The sequence below is a fragment of the Helianthus annuus genome, chromosome 13 (genome assembly GCF_002127325.2).
Source record: "Helianthus annuus cultivar XRQ/B chromosome 13, HanXRQr2.0-SUNRISE, whole genome shotgun sequence".
Classification (NCBI taxonomy): Eukaryota; Viridiplantae; Streptophyta; class Magnoliopsida; order Asterales; family Asteraceae; genus Helianthus; species Helianthus annuus.
The window spans coordinates 163,758,655-163,779,323 of record NC_035445.2 but is presented as its reverse complement, the minus strand read 5'-3'; the positions used below and the strand labels follow the sequence as shown (position 1 = coordinate 163,779,323).

Below are 20,669 nucleotides of genomic sequence, written 5' to 3'. Positions count from 1 at the left end.
ACAACGCTCAATTGGTCCTCAAAACAAGGACAACTAGCAACCCATCGAAAAACAACTCAATCCAAAGGAAACAAATGCCAGCTAGACCAATCTACATCTTCCCATCTAGACCTATTACAAATCCAAAAGAAAGTCGTAAACTTAATAGTCTCAACGATCTCTATCGGCCTTCGATGCTTGTTATTAAAGATGCGATTATTGCGCTCATTCCAAATAACCCACAAAGTCGTATACACAATGCCTCTCAAGACGTGTTTTGCTTTCTTAGTCAACGTTAGGGTCTCCGGCACCTTCAAAATGTCCGCAACATCAAACAGTATATTAGGATTTAAGCGACACCAAGTTTCAACCATGTACCACACTTCTTGGACAAACATACAACCCGTAAAGAGATGGAAAGAAGTTTCTAAATCAGCTTGACAAAAGGCACAGCAAGTCTGTTGAGGGCGTACACCACGCTTTACAAGTTCAGCAATAGTAGGGAGCCGGTTTAGAACAACCCTCCATACCATAATCTTACATTTAAGCGGCACCCACACCTTCCATTTAATCTTCGGAATCTGAACAGCCAAGTTGTTGTCGGAAAGCAGACTTTTAGCCGACTTCACAGAGAACAAACCATCTGAAGCATGCTTCCAGTTCCAACTATCTATACCGCCCTTCCAGTTGAAATCGTGAATTTCATTAAGGAGCTGGAATAGTTCTGTAACTTCTGCAGCCGAGTTGGGGTTCGAACGCCAGTCCCACGTCAAAGTCTTGATATTATTAACAACCGTAACTCGAGCCGACACTTTAACCCATTTCATTTTTTCAAGCCTAAAAAGATTAGGAAACACTAATCTAAGAGGTTCGTCTCTTAACCAAGGGTCACCCCAAAAATTAATAGATAATTTAATTATGTATCAGTGTTAATTTGCATTTGACTTTGAAATGTTAGCATTAATTTACAATAAATTTTAACTTATAGTTTGGACTCATTTATCAAATATTATATTTTTATGATAATTTAATTTAAATTAATACATGTACACCATCACTAATTAAAGCTAGGTACATGAATCTTAAGTTTATGTAACTTTATGGTAAATAAATTTCTTTTTATATAATAACTTTAATTTAATAGTTAATTATGTAATAAATATGTGTTCGACTGTTCGGTGAGCATGGGGGTGGACCGAACTAGAAATTTAAGCTCAGTTTTATAATAATTATATTTTGGGGTTAATAAGTTCACGTAGAAAGTGTTTTATCGTACAAAACGTACGAAAGACATGAAAAAACAAAAAAAACGCGATGACATTTTCGTAATTATTTGTTCGTGGGATAATTATCAAAATCACTATACAAATGATCTTGTAGAGTAACTTTTGATCTTGTCGGGGTGATTTTGTAAAATGATCTTGCGTAGGGTAATTATCAAAATTACTCTACAAGTGTATCAAAATTATTCTGCAAGTTTATCAAACAACATACAATTCAAAATTACTCAACAAGATCATTTGTATAGTAATTATGATGTTCTTCAAAATTACCATACAAGATCAAAATTACCATACAAGATCATTTGTAGAGTAATTATGATACTCTACAAAATTACTCTAGAAGATCAAAATTACTCTACAAGAATATTTTGCAAAATTACGCTGCAATATCATTTGTAGGGTAATTTTAATAATCACTCTACAAGTAAATAATTATAAAATGTCATCACATTTTTTACCTTTTCACCATATTCGTACATAAGTGTAATCTTTTGTCTTTATTTTGGAGCTTCTTTTAGGCAAGATTGTGATTAAAATTTGCATATTACTTTTGATTTGTAAATTAATTGGAAGTAACGCCATAAGTTGATTGATTTATAAATTCTTCTAAGAAAGTCTACTACTACGGTCAGTATTTTACAGAAATTTAGACAAAAATATCAGTGTTAATATGCTTCTAGGTAGGAAGATTCGGAGTGGAGGGGCATGAAAAGCGGGGTGTTATGCGACATATGGTAATCGTGTCAGCACGCGTAAAAAAAGTGGTTTGGTGCAAAAAAGGTGGAGTGGGAGTGGGCGTCAAAGGATGACGTTATTCAACACGTGACACACACTTTTATTAGTATTTTATATTTAAAAAATATATAAAAACTATTAAATTTAAATAAAAAAAGTTAATATTAATTGCATAAATAACATAAAATAAAAAAATTACATAAAGTTAAAATAAAAGATAATTCTCAAGCGAAGACGATGAAAATGATGAACTCGAGCCTTTCATTTTTTTAAAATTATGTTAAAAATGGGAGTGAAATGTAGAGAGAAATGGTTGGATTGGTTGTGTTTTTATGTGAATTTTTTTAGTAAAATGAGTGAATATATAGTTTTTTTTAAATAATTTTTTTAGTCAACGGCTAGTTAGATCACACCCAATACAATTCGGCAACGTCACCCCACCATTTTCCTCAACGCCAGTCGAAACTCCAAGCCCTCCACACCACGTCAAAGACAACACCATTTCCAGAGTGGTGTGCGTGGCGTGGACTGGCTTCTACGCCAGATTTCCACACCCACGCCGTATAGTCTAACTAGCAGTAACTTGTAGTCTTGTATAACAACTAACACAATATTAGAAAGGAACACTTGATAGAACACACCATGATCATTAACTATAACTTATAAAAGGTTAATAAATTTTATTACAATGAAAAAAGAAGAATGATGCTAGATAGTCAAATATCGTTCCACCCATACATCTTCCAATAGCCAGCTGGAAAAGCAGCATCCCCAATGGAAAAATAAAAACCATCTTGAGCAACATACCAATAATATCTATTCATCGAAAACCCGTGTGGGAAAAAGTTGTAGATGTCCTTATCGAAGACGGGAAAATCGTTAAACTTACGAACGTTACCACCTTCAAACCAATAAAACCGACAACCATAACTGTTTGTCCCAAGAAAATTCATACGAAATTTCCAAGAAGTAAAATCGCCGGGTTTGAGTACTTCACTTCCACGATCGTCGCATCCCACCGCAACATTTGGAACATCTTTGTTAGTGATGGTAATTCTAAATGGTTCAAATGATTTGCTTGAAGGTGGGGTGTTGGCTTTTAGAATATTACTTAGATAGAACCAAAGGAAAATGCAAACATAAAGTTTTAGTAAGAAACTCATGGTTCGAAGTATAACATCTTAACATGTTCTCATTATATATATATGGTGCAACTATTATATTTTTAAGAAAAATGTAATTTATGATTTACTTCAACACACTAGTATATACATATTAAATAAAAATATGGATTAAATTGTTGTTTTTGCCCCAGTGGTTAATACCAAATTAATTGCTATAATTTACAAATTTGAAAAGTTTCGCAAAAAAAAAAAGACTCAGGTTTTAATTTATTGTGATTTTAGTCCACATTTAAATGATGGTCACGTGACAAACCTACGATGGGTAAAATGGTATTTTCACACCCACAAGGACCAAAACAGCAAATATATCTAGTCAATCCCTTAATGTAAAATATTTACAACTTTTTTTTCTTCAGATTTTGATCATTAACTAAATAATCAAATTGCATGTAACAACCACTAACATCGCACGAAGTATAATGTATAATGAAATATCATAAACTATTACCTGAACTATATTGTTATCCATCTTTACTTATCTTAAAACAATGTTCCAAACTTGAATAATCATGACACAATAACAATTCTATAATAGGTATTGTGAACATTATTGTGAACCATCAATAGTAGTATAAATAAGAAAATTATCTACTATATCTTGAAGCTTTGGGCGATTATTTTTTTCATAAGATGCACTCTAAATTGAATACAATAAAATGTTAATCATATTAGAATAGTATGTTAATTTATAGAAACATAAAATCTCGTTCGATAAGTGTTCATCATTAAAAAAACAAATGGGTTTATAATAATTTACATCGAGATAGTTGGTAAACGGGCTACAAGCTGCGCCGCTACCCCTTTTTGAATAGCAAAACTAAGCCTTTTAAAAACTACGTCCATAGATCTCGGGGTCATAACATTACTATGCATGACCCTTTGAACTCGACTAAGTAGGTCCACAACCTCTGGCGCCAGAAAACCAAAAGTATCAAAAGCAAATTATTGTTATAACAGAAGATTGCATATTGCATATTATTATATTTTGCAAACAAAAGGATGCAGAGTGCAACAAAAAAGTTTGAGGGTGGCAAGTGGCAACCTATTCCCGTCATCAAATCAAAGAGAGACAAATTCCACTTTACTCAAAAAATTATAATAAAGTATGTATATATAAAAAAACCTCAAATATGTATATATAACTTATTTGATAACTTAATCAAATAGAAATTAAATTAGTTTGATCATTGCAAAAAAAAAAAAAAAAAAACCCCTCACATTTGTGTGAAAATATAAATTTCAAATACTAATTTGTGTTGTAAATTGTAATAAAAAGAGACAATTAATTAATAGTAATTTAATGGCGAAAATGTACAGTATAATTTTTGTTCCCATTAGAGTTATTGCGTACATTATATTTTTGTTCCCATAAGAGTTATTGCGATATTATGGCTAATTATATATTTATGTTAAAGGTAAACTTAAATTAAAAAAAAAAAAGAGTAAATTTCTGTTTTCTCTTTGTGGTTTGATTTGATCGTTTTAATGGATTTGCCCTAACCCTTTAAAAATAGTTATTTTACTTCAATAGTTTACTATGTTTTTCCATTTTGGTCCATGACCTTAACTCTATTCATAATGTCTCTTAACTAGAAGGGCATTTTAGTAATTTTAAGAATAAAAGTAAGGACATTTATGATTTGTTCTTAATTAATAAATTAATAAATAAATAATAGAGTAAACTTCCGTTTTGCTCCATGTGGTTTGGTCGTTTTAATGGTTTTGCCCAAATTCTTTAAAATTGTCATTTTACTCCAATAGTTTACCATGTTTTTTCCATTTTGCTCCCCGACTCTTAACTCAGTTAAATCATTCAACTAAGGGTAGGGATATTTCAGTAATTTTATATATAAGTAATTAATTTATTTATATATAATAACCATCACTCTCTCCACATAATTAAAATCCCCTTTCTCCATCTTCTCTCTATACCTTCTCTGCACCATCCACTACCCACTTTCACCACCGCCACCATCATCGCCACCGCCGCCACCACCCCATTCCCTTCCAAATGATCAGAACCACCCAAATCTCCCCATCTCTCTCATCCATATACAGAGTTAGTTCCATTTTATTTAATATTGTTACATCCCAACTGATGGCGGAAACATCAGAGTGAGACAAAATAGATTGCTCATTACTCATAACACTAAATGTGACAAGTATTTAATAATAAATTTCATTTCATTGCTAAAAGAATCAATTACGTTGTTTGAAATCGAATACAGCAAGTTGAAAGAAATGAATTACAATACAACAAGTATTTAAAGTTTAAAATGCGTTTCTAGGCATCCTACTAAGTTCCGTGCATCATCATCATCATAATCCTACAACATGTTTTAAAGTATAGTTCAATACAAAAGTATTGGAGAGTATACAAGTTTTGGAATACTAGCACATAAGTATAAAAGGTTGTCCCAAATCCAACATGGCAATTCATATACAAAGCTGAAGCTAGCATGCATAACTATAGGCCAAACCCGAGTGCCCATGAGAATAATGTGCATCCCTCATCACCGAAGTGAACGAGATCGTAAAGTATAATGACTTAACAATACCCCGACGGGCGGCGTGCTACTCCTATAACGCTGTAATTGTTAAGGTGGACTAGCTAAGTTAATCGTAAATAGAGTGCATGAAAGTATTCTTAGCATAAACAACCTAAGCATAACAAATAGCATGTTTGGCGGATTGGGTGATCGAATATGTTTGATTATGTGTATTGTGAATTTTGATAGTTGAAACATGTTACACCCAAAAGTGCATTAAAGCGTAAAAAGGGTCAAGTATACTCACAATATTGCAAGGCCTTCTGATTATCCGTGAGTGACGAGTTGTTTATGAATAAAGAGTAAATGGTAAGATAACTGGTGTTTATGGAGTGGTTAGATTCGGGATTTAGAATTTAAAGTACAAAAAGTATGTATTCATGAAAGTATTATCTAGTCTAAGTACTCGTAGTGACACTAAGTTGTATTGATTTCATGGGTCCTAGTTTGCCCATTAAAATCGACAACGAATGACTTAGAATCGTAGATAAGTTAGCCCTAGTTTATGATGAATAACCATAAACCCGATTATTATCACAAACTTGGCCAAGTTCATATATAGGGATGGCAATCAAACCCGAACCCGTTGGGTAAATCCGAAACCCGACATATTTGGGACGGGTTTTGGGTCGGTTAATCGGGTTTGGGACGGGTTTGGGAATAGTTTTTATTTTTTTCTCGGGTTTGGGACGGGTTTGGGATTTAGTGATATACCCGTTTACCCGACCCAATTACCCGATAAAGTGTACCCGTTTACCCGATTGTATACCCGATATAATTTCTTTTATATTATTAAATATGTATATACATGATACATCCATTTTTTACACATATAGGTATTCTATTTCGTATACATTGTAGTTATTTGATATATATTTTTATAATGACAATACAAAATGTAACCGGTTAGTAGTTACCCGGTAGATACCCAATAGGTTTTGAGATGAGTATACCCAATGAGTAATCTTTTTAAATTAACGGGTTTACCCGAAACCCGCGGGTATACCCGATACCCGATGGGTATTTACCCGCTAGAAACCCGACGGGTTTTGAGACGGGTTTGGGACAAGCTTATCTAACCGGGTTTGGGTTTGGGATTACCTAAACCCGTCCCAAACCCGACCCATTGCCATCCCTATTCATATATATATATATATATATATATATATATATATATATAGGGTAAGGTTATTGTAAAAAAGACCAAAAGTGTGAGAAAGGTAAGAATGAATCTCAGTCATTAGATCTAAATTAATTGAAAAGGGTAAACAAGTAATTTTATTATTAATTCAATTAATTAAAAACTTCCCATAACCGCCACCTTAATTATAGGAAGTATATAACACCATTCAGTAAGTATATAACACCATTCAGCAAGTATATAACACCATTCAGCATTCAGCAACTATATAACACCATTCAGCAAGTATATAACACCATTCAACATTCAGCAAGTATATAACACCATTGATTAAGTATATAACACCATTCAGCTAATATATAACACCATTCAGTAAGTATATAACACAATTCAGTAAGTATATAAACCATTCAGCAAGTATATAACACCATTCAGCAAGTATATAAAACCATTCATTGACTAAACATCTGATCGAAACATATTTTTTTTCTCTATATAAGTATAGAAATATGGTACTCATATTAAAGATAAAAAAACGCTCGTTATTATGGTGTAATTTTTTTTAAGAAAAAAAGTAACGTATAAAAAGTTATTGACGTTTAAAAAAGATGGGGGGAAGTTACATGTGCATTACCTAATTTCTAGTGGGTTTAAAAGACTATATTACCCCTAGATATTTCAAATCAGTCCAAATTAATGAAAATATTTTACAATTTGGCCCCTATTGATCTCAACCATTAGATCAAAAGATCTAATGGCTGAGATTCTTTCTTACCCTTCTCACACTTTAGGCCTTTTTTACAGGATCATCTACCTATATATATATATATATATATATATATATATATATGTATACTTATATAGTTATATTAATAGTGGAAGGTTCAAATGAGAAGAATTTTTTTGTAAGAATAAAAAAGAACAAACTTCAACTAATAAGAATACTTCATTTTACTTCATTTAATTTTTGTATTTAATATGGGCGTAAGGGTATATTGGTAAAATTAGATATATCATTAATTGTTATTCTTCCTTTTTAATAGCTAACTAAATTAAATTTGTAACTTATTTTCAAAAAAATATATTTTTTCAAAGAAGAAAAAATTTAATTTAAAGTGTAGGATAAATAATGAGGTGTGTAGGATGAATTACGAGTTGTGTAGGATAAATTTCAGTATGTGTAGGATAAATTTAAAAAACGTGTAGGATGAATTTTGATGTGTCTAGGCAAAAATTTTAGTGTGAAGAATGATAGTCTTTATGACTAATTAATTAGTCAAAAATAATAATAAATGAGATGAGAGAAAAACTATTTAATGTTTTACAATTTTACCCTTTGTTCTTTTTCTTCTCAATTTAATTTTATTCTCAAATGAACCTCCCCCTATATTAATAATCTAAGTTAAGTCCATCATACAGTGTCATATATTATCATGTAAGTCAAGCATGGAGGATTAACCTGTTTGTATGATTCACCACTACACAAATCATCACAATGATGATTCGGAGGGTCATTAATAACAAGGAATAAAAGAAACTAACTAGTACATTAACAAGTAGCCAAGTAAGTCTTAACCCGGGTGAACCACCACAACATGGAAAGAATTAACTAAGTGTTGGAGGCTAGACGGGGTTATATTACTTTGAAACTAGAAAGCTACTTGGATTATCAAATAAAAACATTAAGTGAGGTGTGGAATCAAATTAGGAATGCCAAAACATCTAAATTTCACACTTACATCAAACATAAGTCTCACCATATGAACTATGGTAAACTTATGTGACTTCAACACTTGTGGGTTGTATTGAACCCTAATAAATCAGAAAGTTTAGAGGTTGTTTGTACCTCTAAACTTGTAAGAATCAACTCTAACAAGTTCCACAACCATTGATGGGTTTAGGAGGTTGTTAGGTACAAGATTCAAGCATAAAAAAGTGAGTTTTGTAAAAGTTAACCAAGTTTCTTCCAAAACAGAAAGTTTGGACCTCAAAATGGCGTTGTTCCATCTTGGTTTACCATGGTAAACCTGTGGAAACATTCCTATTAGTGTTCCAAGCTTTGTGGAAGAAGAAATGATGAAGAAAGTTAAAGAAAAGTGAGTTTGCATAAGTTTATATAAATCAGAAAGTAAATCTGTCTTTGGAGCCTTATGTAAGTGATGTATCACCTGATTTCACCTTGGTGAACCTTGGATAACATACTTGAAGGTCATCCAAGTAGATTGGTACAAGAAAACAGGAAGAAAAATCGAAGAAAAGTGCTCAAAACTCATTGTTTTGAGCAAAGGTATAATCTGCCATAACTTGGAGATTTGGATGAATTGTGGGAGTTTGAGAGTGAATTGGGAGAGTGTAAAGGGTTAGGAGTGTGCGGAAGACTTGAATTTATAATGGGGTATTAGGGTTTAGGCATTTAAGTGGGTTAGTTGGGTGTTTAAGGCAATTAGTTGGGAGTTGAATGTGATAAATGGGCCAATAGTCGCGCAGAATCAAGGCTGGTGTGGATCATCATACGCCGCGTGTCGCGGACATGTTCCAAGGTCCGTGCGCGTGTCGCGGGCGGGTAACACCGTGATTTCTTTCATTATTGACATAAATGGTCCCTAAGGTTTGTTATGCTAGATGTTTTAATGTATAACTCGTGTATTTAACATGTAGTTAGGTATAAACTAAGTATAAAAGTGTAATCCAAGTATTATGAATATGAAATTAAGTATTTGCAGGTATAATATGTATAAAAATACGTATTTACGATCGTGTGCCGTGTGCGTGTAAAATAAGCATGTGTTTACGTGAACGATGGATATGTGTCGATCATGTGAATGAGATAAATGTAAAACGAATACGCGAAATAAATGTATAACTTAGGTAAAATAACCAAGTTTTATTACGAATTAAAGCTTCGAATTATATAATGGAAATGAAACATGAATACGATATGGATATACGTTTCCAAAAATATGGATGTAAACAATCTTTCTAAATAAGGTAAGTTTCAAAAAGCAAGGCGTTATAAATATGGCTTATTGCAGAAAGCCTAACTCCTCCAAGTGCAGTATATAAAGCAAGTTTCCCAACTGGAATTCCCATAACCTGTACGAAATTAAAAAGTTCCATTATTGGACAACAATATATTACATCGGATAGAACTTATATGACATCGATGAAACGTAATCGTAAAGTTAAGAAGACTAGCTTATTGTACCTGACACCCAAGATCTCCCAATCCCTATATACGCTCACCATCTATCACCACAATAGCTTGAATATTCCTCTCAGGCCATTTCCTGAGTACCTCAAGAATCTTTCCCCTATAAATCAGGGTATATCACTGTCAAGAGTTGAGATATTAAAAAAATAACCCTACCTATGAATTATAAGATGAAACTAACTCTGTATATGGATTAGAGAGGGGGTAAGATTTTAGGTGGTTCTAATCATTTGGAAGGGAATGGGGTGGTGGTGGCGGTGGCGATGATGGTGGCAGTGGTGGTAGTGGGTGGTGGATGGTGTAAAGAAGGTATAGAGAGGGGATGGAGAAAGGGGATTTTAATTATGTAGAGAGAGACATGGTTATTATATATAAATAAATCAATTATTTATATATAAAATTACTGAAATACTCCTACTCTTAGTTGAATGATTTAACTGAGTTAAGAGTCGGAGAGCAAAATGGAAAAAACATGGTAAACTACTAGAGTAAAATGGCTATTTAAAGGATTGGGGCAAAACCATTAAAACGACCAAACCACAGCGAGCAAAACGGAAGTTTACTTTAAATAATAAATAACAATTATAAACACTTGTCTGCACATTATTCCCAAACCCTAGAACCCAAATTCATTGTAGCCACTACCATACATCACCACCGCATCCTTCCACCACCATCTCAAGTCGGTGCACCCAAATACAGATGTCGTTACCGCTGTTTATGTCGGAACCCTAACTCATCGGACACCCCACGCCGACCACTGGACACACCACGCCGACCACCACCGCTCACCGGCTACCACCACTGCCATCTCTGACCCGACTGCCACCATCCTTCCCGACCAACCAGATCCACCACCTACAGTGAACGACACCAGCACCACAACGTAGTATAACCACCTCACAATCATCGTCATCGCCGCCTTACGACAGATCTATATCATCGTTGTTTGAAAAGAAAGAGTAGAAACATGTATGTTTATTGTTGTTTGAGGAGCCTGAATCGTAAAAAAATAAAGAGTTTGTTATCGTTGTTGTTTAAGACAGAAAGAAAAGAAGAAAGTGTGTTATTGTTGGTTGCGACTTAGGGTTTCTTGTATGAAAATTAGGGGTATTCCTCACAATAAATTTCGTTCAATTGAGAATGAGGAAGGTGCGACAGTTCGGAGTGAAAGGTGGTGGTGGTTGTTTTAGGTGGATGGTGGTGGTGGTGAAAGGTGGAGATGGTGGTAGTGGTGGTGAATAATGAGGAAGATGAAGTGGGTGGGTAGGTGGTGGGTCCCACATAGATTAACTCTTAATTTAATTAATAATATATAATTAATTACTTATATATGAAATTACTAAAATACCCCTACCCTTAGTTGAATGATTTAACTAAGTTAAGAGTCGGGGAGCAAAATGAAAAAAAAACATGGTAAACTATTGGAGTAAAATGACTATTTTAAAGGATTGGGGTAATGTAACACCCCGTGTTTTCGAATGTCAAAGTCAAAGTCCAAGTCAACTTTGACTTTCTTTGACTATAGATAATCTATTTTATGTTTTAATTGTATTATGTGGAGTAAGTGTTGTAATCAGCAAGAATCGAAGTAATCGAATGTGTTAACGCGAACCGATCTACGACTGTGAATGGTAGGAAGTAACAATGCGATAAAGTTAACTAATCAGTAATCAAACCGATCTAACAATCATCGAACTCGAGACTCGAATTATGCGAATTTTGGTATCGTTATACGTGTGTGTGCGCCTTATGTGTTACTTGTGCGTGTTTACTTTATGTTTGGTATGGTACTCAAGAGAAAATCGAATCGAAACTCGAAAGGCAATCGAACTCAATCGAAACCGACATCGAAACGTGACTTATAGAAGATTGTATGTTAGATATAGTAGTTGGGACTGAAAGTAATTTGACTAGGAACTCTATCGTATTCGTATCATCGTCCATCGAAATCGAAACGTCAAAAATCGTCGCAAAATACTCAAAGTGTGTCGCGGATCGAACAGGAGGCATCCTGATCGAACAGGCCAGCCGATCGGCTAGCATCTTGCCAGCCGATCGAGCAGCCCACTCGATCGGAGCCCCTGGTCGATCGGCTGCCACTTTCCCTGTAACATCCGTCAGAATGGATATCCAAAATCCGACCCGTTTTAAAAATCGGATCCTAACCCTTGAAACTTGAAGTCTTGTAAGATTTTTTTTTATCGTTAATTTGACCCGTTTATAAATAATATATTGATTTATTCATGTAATTGAAATTTATTTAAATTTGCGAATACAAAGTTTAATTTTTTTTGTTAATTAAGTCATTTTTTAATTAATTAATTAAGTTAATTAATTTAAAATTATTAATAAATAAATTATAAGATTTTTTTTTAATAAAAAGATTTTGTTATAATAAAAGTTTAAATTAGCAAGTTAGTTATTTAAGGTTAATAATAACTAAGTTAGTTAAGGTTATCTTTTGTTAAGGAAATGATCAACTAAGTTAGGAAAATCAGTTAACCTAGTTTTGTCATATAATAAAAAAGGGGGTTCCTCTTTAAGGAACCGGCCCTTGCCGGATTCGAACCCGGATCACTCGTTTCACAAACACGCGTACAAACCGACCGGGCTACCGTCATCCCTGTTTATTAACTCGATCAATTAAATCTTATACGTAACTTTCGCGAGTTCCTTTTTTTAAATCTAATCCCGCCAAACACGTAAACTAGTACAGCAAACCTTTCCTTTTCTTTTTCACTGAATGTTCGGTGATTACAATGAATTCCGCGTTTCCATTGTTACGATCAATCGTCAACTCGTTTCCATACTTGGCGAGCCATGCGAACGCTATAAAACCGAACCATTATCACAGTTCTATTCCATATCTCGACACCCTCATTCCCTCACACCTTTCATCACACAAACACTCTCCCTCGTCAACTACACGTCGCCGGAATTCCAAGCTTCTCACCGGAGAAGTACGAAGACCACGACGGAACCACGTCGTCTCGATCTATCAACCGTGTCGGAGACACGAAGGACCTGCCGGAGACCCGAAGATGCGCCGACGATAACAGGCATCACGACGGAAGTCGTTTCGCTTGATTCGAGGCTCGCCGAGAAACACCGAAGTCCTCTGTTCGTTCGTTTCGGTATACTTTCATACTCAATCTTGTTCTTTCGTTTAAACACTCGTTTTGTTGGAATTTCCGTGTAACTTTTAGAAAATAATTTTATCAATTTGTCAAACAAACTGAACGCAGCGGAAAACATGTACACGAGGTTCGATTCTAAACCGATTCCACCAGTGATCTCGTTACAATCAAAATAAGTTAAAATAAAATAAAGAATCGTGACATCCAAGAAAGACACCTTGGTTCAACGAACGATCTCGCTAGACGATCGTTGATCACGAAATTTGATTTGTTCGTTTGAAACGATTTCAAACGAAACCTTAATCTAAACAAAAATAAAGTTCAAAAACTTTACTTACCTATTTGCGTAATCAAAGAAACTAAACTTTGGTTGTGCTCCACGGTTGAGACCTACTTCTTTGAACAAGTCTACCTCCCCAATTTATTTTGCTTTGGTTTCCTTTTAAACCACTTTCAAAAACGTCCAGGAGCCTACAACTTCAAACTGAGAGTTCTCCTTATGTTTACTTTCTGTTTCTTTTTGGAACTTTTGAAAAGCCTCTATACTTCAACTAGAAGATTCCGTATACATATCTCTATTAAATTGAGAGCTCAGTTTTGAGACAATTGTGGGAGTTAATATATATAAAAGATATATATCTTTTATTTTAAACCAATTGTATTCTAAATACAACTCCTTTATAATTATCTCATAACTAAAACAATTATCTCTCTTTTTAATTATGTAGATAATTAACAATTAACAATATATATATATACGATTTATTATAATTAACAAGTTAATTATAATATTAATCGGCTCTCCGTAATTATTCCAAATAATTACCCGTTTCTTTTATTACGCTTATTATTTCGTGATCCGGTGATTAACGATTAAAACACCGCTAAATGTTCGTTGCCCAAAGTGTAACCCTTTGGGTCGTACCTTGACGGTAACGTTGAATTCTAATCGACAATTGAACATTAGATCCAACAATCTCCCACTTGGTCGATTGGCCGATTAAGTTTCAATGTAGACAATAGTGGGTGCCTAGCTGCATCATATTGCCCCCGGCAAGGTATGACATACTTATGTCAACTAATTCTTTGCACTAATCAAACCTTTGGTTATGCAAATGCTATAGCCCTGGTTATCGACTCATTTATCCCTCTGTATTGAACACTTGTTGAACATGAGACATGGATCCAATTCATTCTCATATATCATTCAACCATTTCTAATTTCGTTCCTGATTTAAAGTGGTTTATCAAACTACTACTAGTTCGAGCGTGGCCACGCATTTAACACCAGTTCAAATCAACGAAAGGCGCCAGAGTGTTCCTCTCCTAAGTATAGAAGCACAGATCCCTTTGGCTACAAACAACTCCCACTAAACTTCAGATCATTCCCAAAACTATCCTTATTACTGCCAGTTACGTACAGCGTTAGATAGAATCAAAGAGCAACCATTCATTTAAGTTAGTTCTAGTATGCACCGCAGGTCTAAGGATACAATGATCGTACCTATTCAAAATGTCTTATGACTAAGATCCATGAAGATCATTTTGAAACGAGTTACGCCCAATATGATTCAACTAATCACATCAGTGAATATGGTTCTCAACACTTTGAGTATCCATGATATGGATCAACCATCTAATTCACAATAGTCTTTTACCAGATTGGTTCTCACGAATCTGATAGACTACGTACATTTTAGAATACAATATTCATAGATACTTAACGTACTAATATTTGAACACATATATAATAGTTTAAAAGACATTCAACCATTAAATTCAAATAAACATAAAATACTGTTTACAGTTCAAAATGCACCAAATTACTAAATTACAAAATCAGACCCACTGTCTAGCATATCTAAGACCTATACTATCAGCATGCTTCTCGTGTCTCACTTGAGGTATAGGCTTAGTAAACGGGTCCGCTAGATTCTGATCAGTATCAATTTTCTCTACTACGATGTCTCCTCTTTCCAAAACTTCCCGTATGTAATGGAATTTTCTGAGAATATGCTTCGTGCTGTGATGCGACCTTAGTTCCTTTGCCTGAGCAATTGCACCTGTATTGTCGCAAAATATCTCGATAGGCTTCTGTATGCTTGGTATAACTTCGAGATCAGCAATGAACTTTTTCATCCAAACAGCCTCCTTAGCAGCTTCTGAAGCCGCTATATATTCTGATTCAGTGGTCGACTGGGCCACCACGCTTTGCTTAGAACTCTTCCAAGTTATAGCACCACCATTTAAAGTAAAAACATAGCCTGTCTGAGATCGTGAATCGTCACGATCCGTTTGAAAGCTTGCGTCAGTGTAACATTTTACTTTCAGCTCTTCTTCCAAACCGCCAAATATCAGAAACATATCCTTAGTTCTTTTTAAGTACTTTAGGATATTTTTCACAGCAATCCAGTGACTTTTACCAGGATTCTGTTGATATCTGCTAGTCAAGCTCAGAGCAAACGATACGTCCGGTCTAGTACATAACATGGCATACATGATGGAACCGATAGCAGAGGCATATGGAACCTTTTTCATATCCTCTTTATCTTTGTCCAATTTGGGACACTGATGACTATTCAGTACGGTTCCACTTGCCATTGGCAAGAGACCCTTCTTGGAATCTTGCATCGAAAAGCGCCGAATGACCTTATCGATATACGTACTTTGACTAAGTCCAAGTAGCCGCTTGGATCTATCTCTATAAATCTTTATTCCTAGAATATAAGCAGCTTCTCCAAGATCCTTCATTGAGAAACATTTACCAAGCCAGGATTTAACATCTTGCAGCATTGGGATATCGTTTCCAATGAGAAGTATGTCATCTACATACAGGATCAGAAAAGTAATAGAACTCCCACTTGCCTTCTTGTAAACACATGGCTCATCTTCGTTTTTGATAAAACCAAATTGTTTGATTTTCTGATCAAAACGAAGATTCCAGCTTCGAGATGCTTGTTTCAATCCATAAATGGATTTATTCAACTTGCAAACTTTCTTTGGATTCTTAGGATCTACAAAACCTTCAGGCTGCTCCATATAGACATCTTCTGTAAGGTGTCCATTTAGGAACGCGGTTTTGACATCCATTTGCCATATCTCATAGTCATAATACGCGGCTATGGCAAGTAGAATCCTAATAGACTTAAGCATGGCTACTGGCGAGAAGGTTTCCTCATAATCAACTCCTTGAGTCTGAGTAAATCCTTTAGCAACCAACCGAGCCTTATAGGTTTGCACATTTCCATCCATGTCTGTTTTCAACTTGAAAACCCATTTACTTCCTACAGTCCGACATTCGGGAGGAAGTTCAACCAAATCCCAGACTTGGTTGTCATACATGGATTGCATCTCGACGCCCATGGCTTCGAGCCATTTTTCAGATTCGTTACCTGAAATCGCAGCTTTGTAGGTTGAGGGCTCTTCTTGATCTATTATCAAGACGTACCTATCAGGTGAATACCGATTAGGTTCATGACGATCCCTCGTACTTCTGCGGACGCCTAGTGTTACATCAGATTCCTGAATTCTCTCAGGTTCAGGTTCAACAATATTTTGTTGAGAGGCAGATTTGACTATTGGTTGATTAATTTGTGGTTCTCGAATTTCCTCAAGATCCACAAGATTATCTCCAATTCCTCGCGCCATAAGCTCATCCTCTAGGAATGTTCCTCGACGCTTAGTGAAAACTCTATTTTCAGCAGGATTATAGAAATAATAACCAACCGGATATGCATATCCAATGAAAACAACCTTTTCACCGCGAGGATCAAGTTTGTCCGAAGACTCACTGGTAACATAAGCGTTACATCCCCATATGCGAAGGTAAGAGACTTTAGGTGGTTTACCATGCCATATCTCATATGGTGTCTTTTCTACCTTTTTAGTAGGAGCAATATTCACAAGACGTGTAGCAGTTTCAAGAGCATAACTCCAAAAGGAGTGTGGTAAGTTTGTACGACACATCATTGATCGAACCATATCTAATAAGGTTCGATTTCTCCTCTCAGACACACCATTAAGTTGTGGTGTTCCAGGTGGAGTTAGTTGGGATATAATCCCACACTTCTTGAGATGTTCATCAAACTCTTGATTAATGTATTCACCACCTCGATCGGATCGAAGTGCCTTAATCGTTTTCCCTAGTTGATTTTGTACTTCATTTTGGAATTCTTTGAACTTTTCAAAGGTTTCATGTTTAAACTTCATAAGATAAACATATCCATATCTACTATAATCATCAGTAAATGTAACGAAGTATCTTTCCCCGTTCCTTGACATAGTCCTGAATGGACCACATACATCAGTATGTATGAGTCCTAACAGGTCTTTGGCCCTTTCACTAGTTCCGGTAAAAGGGGCCTTAGTCATCTTGCCACTTAGACAACATTCGCATAAATCATAAGTCTCTTGACCCGTGGATTCTAGAATCCCTGCGGTCTGGAGCTTCCTCATGCGATTGATGTTAATATGGCTAAGACGACAATGCCAACGATATGTTTGATTAAAGCTAGTTTTAACACGTTTAGAGGAAAGAGAGCATACCATATTATTTGATCTATTGTTAGAAGTATCTATTTCATAGACACCATTGTGAGGCTTAGCCTCAAAATAGAACACACCATTTAAAAATGCAGAAATGTTACCATTAACAATATCAAAAGCATAATTAAAACCTTGTTCTCTTAAAGCAGAAACAGAAATAATATTCTTAGTCAAACTAGGAACATAAAAAACATTGTCTAAAGTAATAAACAATCCAGAAGGTAATTCAAGAATAAATTCTCCAACTGCCTTCACAGCAACTTTCTGCCCGTTCCCAACGTGCAGCTCTAAGTCACCCTGCTTCAGCTTCCTAATCCTTTTTAGTCCCTGCAAATCATTACAAATGTGAAAACCACATCCAGTGTCAAACACCCAAGATTTGCTCGAAAAGGAAAATAGATCAATAACATGTATACCTGAGGATTCTCCAATCTGCAGCTTCTTAAGCTTCAACTCAGCCAGGTACTTGGGACAATTCCTCTTCCAATGCCCGATCTCATCACAGTGAAAACACTTGGCATCTTTATGAGGCTTTGCCTTCGGAGTGGCAACCTTTTTGCCTTTGCCCTTGTCTTGCTTACTCGCCTTGCCTTTTCCCTTGGATTGCTTCTTCTTGGTAATTCTTCCTTCCCTGATCGCCAGCACTGGATTGCCCTTAGTTGGGATGTTTGTCTCAGCAGTTTTTAGCATCTGATGCAACTCTGGGATCGTTCTTTCCCACCCATTCATGTTATAGTTCATTACGAACTGATGATATGAATTGGGTAGCGAGTTAAGGATCACATCCGTAGCTAACTCATTACTAAGGGGTGCGTTCAGACGCTCCAGTTGATCAACGAAAGACTTCATTTTCAGTACATGAGCACTGACCGAAGTACCTTCCTGCATGCGACATGTAATGAGAGATCTCATCACCTCAAAACGCTCATGACGAGCTTGCTGCTGAAACATGTTTTTCAGCTGCTCACTCATCTCATATGCTCCCAAGTTTTCCAGATTCTTCTGAAGTTCTGGAATCATCATAGCAAGCATAAGACATGTCACATCTTGGGAATCATCAACATGTTTTTCCCATGTCCTACGGGCTGCACCCGTATTAGCAGCAGGTGCTTCGGGAATTGGTCCTTCAAGGACATAAGCCTTTTTCTCCGCCCTGAGAACAATTTTCAGGTTGCGGTACCAATCCATGAAGTTAGAATTATCAAGTTTAGCATTTTCAAGGATGGACTTAAGTGAGAATTTGGTGTTATCAGAATTGTTTGTAGACATCTGTAGAATTTAGAAGAAAATTTTATTAGTAATTTTCATGCATTAACCTAATTCAATTTTGACCCAAGATATACAAAATTTTAGGAATTAGGATGAGATCCCATCTCCCCATAACTCAGTGAATGGACTTAGCACTCTTCACTGGCATAGATTGAAGGGTAGGTGACGATCACCAATTGTTTCAACTACACAATTCTCGGTTTGGGGTCGCATGACGAGTGTTGTCAAGCATTGGTACGTTAACCCCAACTACGCCCACTTTCACAACCGTAGAAGACGAATGCAGGGTAAACACTAACATTCGCTCTCGTGTCGCAAAAGTGATATTTGTCCTCAAATCAGAACTGTAGCCCGACCCATGTAAGCATGGAAATCGCGGAACTACCCCTAACCAAAACCGTAGGCCTGGATGCAGGGTAAACACTAGCACCAGGGGTTCGGATAGATCAGTTCGGGTGTTCTTAATTTAGGGTGGCGTAGAATATCGATTTAATTTGGTTATATTTTAAAATTACCAGTTCGGGTCGTTTTAAAATACTTGTACGGCCTATGGCATGAACATAGGCTATACAATTCCTTTGTAAAAATCAATTTTACGTTTTAATTTGTGACGACTTGAAACACCTTTCAATCACTCGACCGATTAATTTTAAATACCCTATTTAATCTAAGTTGGTCGTGTCGCAAATTTATTTTAATTAATAACTTTTATTAATTACGGTTTTCAAATTAACTTTTAATTTTGTAAAACCAATTTTGATTTTTGTATTTTAAAATAAACTGTTTATTTTAATTACCTATCCAATACTTAATAAACCTTTTATTAAAATTGTCGTTTTAATGATCGTGTATTAGTTATTAATTTTATGGCGTAATAAACATCTCATGGCAAAACGCAAAATAAATAAATAAATATGCAATTCCGGGTTCATAATATGTTCGGTTCGTTCGAGCCCAAGAACGTGAACCGAGCCCATTAAGTGTAGCACAAACCCTTTTGTGCTCCCACTTAATCTTGGATCCAATCCTAAAAAAAACTTCCTTTTTTGTTTGTTTAAATTTCCGATAAGGAAAAATTTAATGAGTTCTGATTTTTTTTTATAAAAAAAAATATATATGGCTTTTATATTTAAATCATTATTTCAATATTTCCAACCTTTTTAATTTATTTAACCGCGTAGCTAAAAAACTAATTTAGTACGCGTGTCATAAAAAAAAAATTCTAAACCCGGATTTGCATAGTACGATCATTAAGCTAAACGAAATAGGTTAAGGCCAAAAATTATTTCAAAGAAGACTTTGACAAGTGTTAGTTTTGGCCTTAATACAAACTTGTCTATAACTATTGTATGTGACAGGTTCCTATGCCAAATCTACTCGATTTTAAGCATGCAATTCTATAACTATTTTATAGATCTACAAACACATGTATAAAATAACCTACTTTGATTTGTAAGGTGGCTCTGATACCACTGTTGGAATTTCCGTGTAACTTTTAGAAAATAATTTTATCAATTTGTCAAACAAACTGAACGCAGCGGAAAACATGTACACGGGGTTCGATTCTAAACCGATTCCACCAGTGATCTCGTTACAATCAAAATAAGTTAAAATAAAATAAAGAATCGTGACA

At 35.2% G+C, this 20,669-nt stretch overlaps 1 protein-coding gene across 1 annotated transcript; it reads right to left on the bottom strand.

Annotated features, from left to right (window-relative positions):
- Window positions 1–56: 56 nt before the first annotated feature.
- LOC110902226 lies at window positions 57–806 on the bottom strand. Its single transcript, XM_022148935.1, has one exon. It carries the CDS (start codon window positions 804–806, stop codon window positions 57–59), a length of 750 nt encoding a protein of 249 aa, XP_022004627.1.
- Between the last annotated feature and the right edge of the window lie 19,863 nt (window positions 807–20,669).

Excerpts from the sequence above, each read along its gene's own strand:
- LOC110902226 (XM_022148935.1), bottom strand. The coding sequence starts at position 806 with ATGAAATGGGTTAAAGTGTCGGCTCGAGTTACGGTTGTTAATAATATC.